Genomic DNA, 9,576 nt, shown 5'->3' with positions numbered 1-9,576 from the left:
AAAAAAAAAAAAAAAAAAAAAATATTCCGACGAACTGATAACCCCCTCCTTTTTTGGAAGTCGGTTAAAAAAATATGCTCCTCCCTCCATTTTTCTTACATACAATACATTAGCACATTAATTTCTTATTTTTTCAGTTTGTATATTTATGCAAATAATCTAGTGGTGTGTTTGTGTGCGTGTGCGTGTGTGTAACTGGCTCAGTGTTTGTTTTAAAAACCAATCATTTTCACTACATTACTAAATACTACAACATATGTATTCTACGAATTATTTATTGTCCTCAGTACATTGTCTTTATTTATTTCATCAGCATGCTTTTGAACTGCATTTTATTGTCTTAGTATTTCTTGTTCTTATGCAAATATTGCAACATGCATAGTTAACATGCATACATACATATGTAATGTATGTGTGTAGTATATGTATGTTTAGTCTAATATTTAGCATATTCATACATACATACATATATTGTATATATGTATACATGTATGCATTAAGGTGCGACAGTATGTCTTTTATATGTATAATTACATACACAACGCATGCTTGTATTTATGTATGTATGTTTACAGGTAAGTAGTTACTTAATGCATATGTATACAACACGTTAATTTACTACTTTAATAATTTTTTTCTTTGAACATCTGCGCACACAACAGTTTTACACTCATTAACTACAATACTTTTCTACTACGAATACTTCATTTGGCTTATAAATATATAGCTAATTGAACGTTTTGCTAGGTTTGTTTGTGTATTCTGCATTTTGCTTCTTTTGTTTTATATTTTAAGCAGGGATTATATATGTATGTATTTTTGTCTGTATATAGCTCTAGATTTTGCACAGCATTTATGCGTACACACATACAAAATTAACTAATACTTAATTTTTGTTTTTATAAAAATATTTTCTTATACTATTTAGATGTACATATGCATATGTGTAAGTATTTATGCAAGTAAGTGTACGCCTTTTGTAGTAGTATTTACCTTTAGTTTAGAGACTTGCAAGAGTTTTTATATATACTTGCATTTATAAATATGTATGTATACACATATTTTTTGTTGTACATAGTACCTATGTATGCATTTATTTTTATATGCTCGTATTATTGTGTGGGTATGTATTTAATTTATTGTCGTTTTTCGTTTAGGCACATACACAAACACAAACGTACATGTAAACTCTAGTAATCTCATCTCAAATGGAAATCCATGGTAAGTATATGTATGTGTGTATATATATGCAATCACAAAAACTAAGGTACCTATTAAAATAATTAATTATTTGTTTTTTTTACTGCATTCATCTAAGTCAGAGGTTCCCAAACTTGTTGATCTCTTAGGCCGCTTTCAACATTTTACTAGTTTCCCTGGACCTCCTTGAACTTTACACCCAACTATGGACATCTGTGTCGCNTCCTTGAACTTTACACCCAACTATGGACATCTGTGTCGCGTAACGTAACGTAACTTTAGCAATTCAAATCAACATTTTAAAAAAAAAATTATCACAATTTTAATGGGAAGGATGTACTTGTTGGATTTATGTACAGTAAATTACCAATATTTGGCTTCAGTTTTAATTCATTCATTTTTATAAGCCTGGGATATAATTTGAAATTATTTAGGGGTTTTCCTTAAACTTAAAAAAGAAAGATTTGTGCGAAATGAAAAAACCGGATTGTTCGATAAAAAAATACTGTTTATTCGACATTCGACAAGTCAAGATTAAAAAAAAAAACCGCACCCGTTCAGAACCAGAGATTTCTCCCACATAATCTACATAAGCATGCATAAATACTTACATATGTATATCATTTTTTTTTTTCAAATATACGTATGCCCTTGGAACTACTAATTCGGATGTATGTATGTAAACATGTACGTATGTGTTTCTGTATGTAGCTACACCGTATTAAGGTTGGTTTTACATTTACATTTCTATTCGATTTTATTCATTGCACTCAAAACACATCTGTCTTTGGGTCAAATTGACATTTAAATTCGGAAATTGACTTGATTGGCTAATACTATTTATGTACTCTTTGTGTGTGTATTTAATTGTAATACTTCCACTCATAACTTTTGCGCTTGACTGAAAGCAAAAAAAAAATAATCGTAACACAAGCAAAGTGCTAGGCATCCCTTGACTAATTAAGTTAATATTTCTCAATTACACTGTGTAAACATATACATATGTACCACTTTTTAAATGGCAATATGCCACAAGGATATGATTCATTTTATTTCTTGTTTGCCAAATACAAACAAATCGCAGTTAATTTTATATGTATACATATATGTGTGTGTATATGTAATTTGTTGTAGGAATTTCACTTTTAGCAATACCTTTCTTATAATAAATGTATGTATGTATGTATGTATGTATGTATGTTTGTATATTATTATCTATAAAATTTCACACTCAATGCAGTATTATTGTCTTTTTTCACTGTCTTTGAACTTTTGACTTCAATTCAATACCTTTGCTATTTTTCATGCACATTTATCTGTAAATACATAAACTTTCAAGTTAAACTTAAGTTTTCTTATAATTTTCATAATAATCTATGTCCATTGGACTGCGATTTTGGTTGTGATGTGGTTTTTTGTTACGCACTGGTCCAGTCGCTATATTCGACAGTATATCTGGTCCACCAGGATGTGCATCATATTTCGAAAACTTTTCCTCGCCCACCGGTTTCGAATACTTAGCCATTTGTTCCTGAATCCATGGCACATACTTGATCACGTTTGCGTATACACCGGGTAGTTTTGGATGTGCACACATAATGCCCCAAGATACGATTCCACCAACAAACCAACGATCCTTTTCACCCGGATAGGGGCAGAGTAAAGGTCCACCGGAATCACCCTAAAAAGTGAGTACGTATCATAAAACCTTGTAAGAGTATGTAACAAATTCTTCCTCGCAAGAATGTTTTAATGATTTTGCTTTGGAGAATATATTTATGTCTGTATGTATTTTCTTGTTTTTATATTCGTACCTGACATGCATCTTTGCCTCCTTCTTCATAGCCAGCGCAAATCATGCCATCAGATACTGTCAGATTATCCAGCCACTGATCGCACTGTTGTCGCCCAATAATGGGTACTTGCACTTCATTGACAATGGGCTCGTAAGTAGATTTGGCTGTCAAAATAAACCCAATTATAATATACATGTGGAATTTTTTTTCGGCACTTAAATATAGCTATGTACATAGAGTAGGGTGGTCCAAAGTTTTTTTCCAGCCAACCGCCAGAGTTTAGTTTGAAATCCTTTAACATTTTAACATGCCGCAGGGCCTTTGCAATTTTCCATATATTTCGAACGGGGAAAATACTTTTTTTGCATAGAATCGCTATAAAATCGTTAAAAATATATAGCTTTTGATCGAATAAAAATGATTCCCTTCATTTGTTATGTTATGTGTTTGTAAGCACACCACTCACGTTTTGAAAAAAAAAAGAAAATAGTTAATAAAGTTTTAAAGTTAAATTTGCGTCATAATTTTTTTGTTGAACGATATTTGAAAGGAAATATATTTTCGATAAAAAATTTTTTTTTTTATTCGGCCAAAAAAAATTAAATGTTTAATTCTTCCAATGAATGAATTTTCGAAATAGAAATTTTATATAAAACTTTCAAGCCCCAGTTGCACGGTTAAATATTAATTGATATCAAAATATAAAAACACGGGTCTCCTTACTTACCATTTACTATTATGAGTGGGAGCAAGAAATTTTCCTCTGTATTTATGGACCACCCTAATGTGCATATTTGTGTATGTAGTAATAGATACCGAACGCGTGATTGCGATTCTCATATTATTCTCGATACCAAAAGGAACCAATGAGCTCTTTATTCTTTTACATCCCCCTAATCTAATTAAACATAAATAAATGTCCACGAACAGACATAGAATTAGAAGCAAATTCTAGTAACTGCCCTTCAACTCCCAACAATTGCCAAATCTGGGAACTATCGTGAAAGCTCTTTCTGTCTGTCGTTCGAAATACTAATTGAAAAATCAGCCAACGTGGAGGTCTAGGGATCTTTGGTTTGTCTTTTAGCAATAAGTTTTGTAAAAACTAAATTATATAAAAAAAAATTTTATTTTTCGTTTTAAATCTAAAAATCGATTGAAATGCTCAAAAGAAAAAAAATAAGTTTCTAAAAAAAAAATAAAAAATCAACGGTAACTTTTATTCACCTTGAAACAGCTATGATACCGTATATGTATAATAAAAAATTAAGTCCCTAAAAATTAAATAAAATTGAAAAAAATTATTTTTCTTTTCTAAATCTACATATTCAAAGAAATTTTAATCAAATTTAAAAATTAAATAAAAAATATTAAATAAAATTTAAAAAATCAAAGGAAACTAAAAGTAAAATTAAGAAGAAAAAAAAATATATTGAAAAGAAAAACTATAAAAATTTAAAAAGGTTATAAAATTAAATAAAATAAAAAAAGTATTTTTCATTTGGAAACAACAAAATCTAGACATTAAAAGAAAAAAAGAAAAACATAAAATAAAATGAGTTTCCAAAAGTTTAATGAAATTAAATAAATACATACACTGCCGACAAAAAGTATTGACACATACAATTTTTCACAATATATGCATACATTTTTTTTCTAGTATTTTTCCGCCATTTTTTTTTTTATAAAAATATGGTTCATTCTATAACAAAAAACATAAAAATATAATTCCTAAACTTTGTGCAAAAATCAGATTTTTTGAGTATACAAATTAGTAGCCCAATCAAATTTATTATAATAAAGTACAAGTTTTAAGTAGCTAGGAATTATAGTTGCTTTTTGGCAATTTTTTTACGCAGTCTCTTCCATACAAAAAGTTTTTTTGAAAATACTTTAAATATATGGTGTTTTGCATTTACACCTTCTACAAAAAAAAAATCCAGAAAACTATTGCGATTTTTGATAACTCAGAACTTTCAGTTTTAGAATTTAATGGGCTGAAAAACTGCATACTCAAAAAAATTCTAAAAAATGTGATTAAAAAGTTGAAAATTTGCTAAATTAGCACAAAGTTTAGGAATTATATTTTTATGTTTTTTTGTTGTAAAATGAACCATATTTTTATAAAAAAATTGGCGGAATATATTAGAAAAAAATGTATGCATATATTGTGAAAAATTTGATGTGCCAATATATGTTAGCCAAAATTGTCCTGTTAGATGTAGCTTTAAGCTTTTTAAACATACGACAGATAAATGAGCACCATATCGTTTGTAATAACAAATTATGTACGAAATATTGTTCGAATCAAGTCGATGTACATACGAAACTTACGATCTTTATTCTCTCGTTTCCCCCAACCGATTACCGTACACATTTGATCTGGCTTCAGTTTGATACCGGGCGGTGGCAGACAAACCGGCAACAAATGCTCGTGGAAAGCGACTCTTGTGGCAAGCTGTAATAGAAGGTAATGAATGACGTATTTGCATAAGAACGACAATTGTGTCTGAAAAAAGTATGATGTTTGACTTACTTGAAACAGTGCTATGTCATTGTCATGCGTGATTATAGTGTTGTAATTTGGATGCGGTACGACAGTTTTGACTTTAACCTTTTGACCTGTATAGGTAAAAGAATTTCTGCGGGTTACGCCGAGTTGTATGGTCCAATCTTCTAGATCAATGACGGTGTGACTGAAAAATTTACATACATACATATAAGTTTTTGTTCCTACATACATACATACATACATATGTACATTTGCATGAGTATTACAACTTACTTTCCTATACAATGCGATGCCGTGAGTACCCATTGATCGGATATTAACACACCAGCACAATAGAAGATTTTTTCGGGTCCTCCTAAAATGGCAGCTAAAAATGGCCATGATCCAGGGTTTGCCTGTGAGCCACCAATAATGCGGCGAGATGGTTTATGGCGGCCACGTTTCACCTTGCCGCACTCTAAAAGAAAATTTTTAAAAANGGTTTATGGCGGCCACGTTTCACCTTGCCGCACTCTAAAAGAAAATTTTTTAAAGTTTTTTTTATGATATTTATGAGCAGGTTTTGCGCGCATATGCCACTCACCATAGTTAGCACATGTCAGCTCGGCGATTGGATAGTCCTCATCCGGCGTACAATTGGCGAATTCCTGCATTAAATTTGAATGTTTCTTCGCATACATTTTCCAAATATCAGTGGAAACATTTATGGACGTCAAGAGCGGTCGATGTGTCTTAAGTGTCACCACGCTAGTTGCATTAACGGCACTGTAGCCCAGCATAGAGCAGACGGCTGAAGGCGATACCGCACGATCCCAGTTTTTAACGCAAGCCGGTGCCCATTTTTGTGATTTGATGCGGTAGATTTCCAACACTCCTTTCCCCAAATCGCCATTACGCTCGCTAAGACGTACTGATGGTACAAAATAGTTATTAGGAAATAAATATTTTTGAAGGATCAATCTATCTTCGAGACGAACTACTTACTGCAATTACGTTCATCTTGCCCAAACGGACAGTCGATAACACCGTCGCAAATGTGCTTCATACCTATGCAGCGATTGTCGCCACAATAAATCTCATCCTTTTGGCAACGTTCACACTTGGCCTCATCTGCTTGATCCATGCAATCTAAATGGCCATCGCATACATAATCATTCGGTAAACAGCGATTCTGGTCACACTGGAAACCATCACATTTCGGTTTTGTCGATGCCAGCATCACTTCACGCACCTGATCCAGACCAACGCAATCTTCGGGGTTTTCAAAATCTTTGAACAGCTTGCAATTCAAATACTCGGGCAAACTAAGACCGAATACATCGAAAAAGAAACCACAACGTCGCATCGTTTCAGTGCACAGCGTCTTACAGGGAGGTACTGTTGCGCCGGTTGAACCACATTTGGGCACAAAAAGTGTGCACAGGAAAAGCGATACCAACTCGTAACAACGCACATCAACCAATGCATCATAGGCATCTAGATCCTGTGTATAATTGTTAAGTAAAAAGCATACAGCAATAAGCAATTGAAAATTTTTACCACTTGAGTTTCCAGTTGACCAAAATGTCCGATATAATTGGGAAATACGGTGTAGTTATACGGAATTTGTGGACCTTGACAAAACTTTACGATAATCGGTAAACACGTGCCGGGCGCAGGATTTTTTCCATAACCTGATATTTCTTCCACATGGACGGTGTTTATTATAGTTTTATTGACGAACTTGATGGTCGGATAGGAACTTAAGTATGTCCCTATGCCAGCAGCTATAAGGAATATAGCGACTACATTGAGAAAGAGTTGGAGAGCGCGGAACCTCATCCGACCATTGGTACAGTAAGGATTTGAACTTTTGCGACGATTCATAATCCGCTAATATATATTTTTAAAAGAAGAGAAATATCGTTATACTAAATAATAAAGACATAAGGGGGCTTTCATTAAAAAATACGAATTTCTTTCAAATAAAATAAAATCAACTACTTGTGTTTGTATAAAAGGCGCTTAGCGTTGACATCAATATAATTTTTACTGTTTTTGACTTTATGTCCAATTATTGTAGCTGGTTTGTCATTAAAATCTAGAGATCTATTTTTGTTTGAGGTTAAGTTTCCACGTGAAAATTTTGTTAAGAATATTGAGAGCTTTGGAAGTATTTTTAATTCCGAATGACTGAATGACATTGAGAAGAGACGAAATAGTTTGGCAGCTATGATAACAATTATTTAATCCCTAAAAATTTTAAACACATGATTGCAGTGTGTTGTATAAATGTATGTTCCTTTTCTTGTCCTTCAAGTCAGGTCTTAACGCTATGGAGGTGTCGCGTCTTTGGTTAGCTCCTACCTCCGGTAGGTGGGAGGGTGGACAGAATTTCGCACCAATCAGTCTCTCTTCTGCTTATAGCCTTAGATAGGCTGATAAAACTGATGTTAGAAACAGTTTGTGATCGCCTGACAGGAGCTCAGCATACATTCGAACGTAAAGTCGGTAGAGGAAGCCCTCAAAGTTCATAAAGACTTCACAGGCAGAACTTTTACGAAGGAGTGGGCAGTACGACCATCCAACGGGGGGTAAATTCCCATTTTTGGATTGTGGTACGACCACATCTGATCTGCTGGTGAGTAGAGGCTGCCGGGTAACCCGGAAGTATTTAACCCAGATGTGAAACTGTGATGGAAACCTAATACTCACAAAATATTGAAGAATGCATCTGTAGCTCTGTACTATAGCAACGGGACAATAGGTAAGATTTTGGTTCTTTCTCCTGAGGTTATTCTTGGCTCTATGAACCCATTGCTAGGTTAGTTTAGGTTAAGGTGGCTTCCCCTCGTTGAGGTACTCACTTAAATCGCAGACGTTGGTACTTTATGATACCACTGCGAATTGTAACTGCTGAGTTAGAGTGTAAATCTCTGAGTGTCAAGAACGAAGTTTCGCAGGCGGCAAATGTTTGTCTCAGAAGCTCCTCCGGACTTGTGAGAAAGTACGACCCCAAGTGTCTAAGCCGCAATCTAGCAAAAGCTGGGCAGTCTAGGAGGAAATTTTGAGATGATTCGCCTCGTCATCATCCATACAGCTGCGACAAAAGGGGTCCGTTAAGATATTAAATCTCAATGCAAGAACCCCGATAGGAAAATTGCTTGTTAGTATACCCACCAGAATCGAGAGATCCAGCTGTGCGAGTCTAAGGAAATCGATTAACCTCCCCGGCCCACACTCAGTCAGAATGACCTTGCGGTAGCACATTCCTCGGTTTTCCTCCAGCGTTCGCTAAGTTGACCCGAGGCCCATCTAAGAGAAGTCCACCAGTAGTCAAGGGAACTCCCACCCTTTCTCTTCTTGGTGATACTTTCTCAAGGGAGCTTCTTCGATATCACTATGGCCTGGTCTCCAAACAAGTCTGACAAAGTATCGAAGTCTATTAACGAATCCCCCATCAAGCATCGAGCGTACCGTAAGAGAGCCCACGGTCTGATTGTAGCTTGGCTATCTTAGTAGATGTTAACCTCCCTTACGGCCATCGTGCATAATAGCAGACAATGTACTGCTTCCTTAACAGCAGTAACCTCCGTGTAAAAGCCTGCAATCCCTGGCCTCCATCCATACATTCCTCAATGGGATGTATATTGAGAAAGAACTAGCTTGCGCCAGGTAAGGCGTGCGTTGATCCATGTTGCTCGGGATGATATCGAATCCCCCAAAAATAGTAGAGTGTCCAGACCGCGAATCCTTCAGGCAACCAGTACCTCTTAGTTTGACCGTCGCCCTTGCTGCAGCCGTCTTAGCTGCTGGGTGAACTCCAAAGACGGCCTGAGGATCTCCTCTCTCTATTCTGGTGAGTGCATTGAAAAGATAATGTCGGATTGGGATTCACGCGGAGACAATACATATCACACCGGGTCCTCGCTGTCGTCGCTGGTGGGAGGATGGCGAGATGGAATTACCTACATAAATACTTCCTTTTAAACTGGCCATCTTTTGCAAGACCGTGGCTTGAACGCCTTGGATCACACCATACATCCAGCTCTGACGAGCGCTCCGGAAGCGACATCAGACGCCAGCGAA

The 9,576-nt window shown here is 35.1% G+C and overlaps 1 protein-coding gene across 1 annotated transcript in view; it reads right to left on the bottom strand.

The window, feature by feature from the left end:
* Positions 1-1,695: 1,695 nt before the first annotated feature.
* Positions 1,696-9,576, bottom strand: part of LOC108369302 (atrial natriuretic peptide-converting enzyme-like) — a 14,952-nt gene continuing 7,071 nt past the window's right edge. The window contains exons 3-10 of the mRNA XM_017624393.1: positions 7,048-7,380; positions 6,493-6,991; positions 6,092-6,418; positions 5,782-5,965; positions 5,533-5,692; positions 5,331-5,454; positions 3,015-3,160; positions 1,696-2,881 (exon numbers count right to left, since the gene is read on the bottom strand). Of these exons, the coding sequence (XP_017479882.1) occupies positions 2,546-2,881; positions 3,015-3,160; positions 5,331-5,454; positions 5,533-5,692; positions 5,782-5,965; positions 6,092-6,418; positions 6,493-6,991; positions 7,048-7,380 (2,109 nt within the window). The 3' untranslated portion in view covers positions 1,696-2,545. The remainder of the gene's footprint in view (positions 2,882-3,014; positions 3,161-5,330; positions 5,455-5,532; positions 5,693-5,781; positions 5,966-6,091; positions 6,419-6,492; positions 6,992-7,047; positions 7,381-9,576) is intronic.

The sequence above is a fragment of the Rhagoletis zephyria genome, unplaced genomic scaffold (genome assembly GCF_001687245.7).
Source record: "Rhagoletis zephyria isolate East Lansing unplaced genomic scaffold, Rhagoletis_zephyria_1.1 Rzeph_scaffold_03597, whole genome shotgun sequence".
NCBI classification, from domain to species: domain Eukaryota; kingdom Metazoa; phylum Arthropoda; class Insecta; order Diptera; family Tephritidae; genus Rhagoletis; species Rhagoletis zephyria.
Note: the sequence above shows the minus strand (reverse complement) of the source record. Positions and strands in the feature narration are given on the sequence as shown.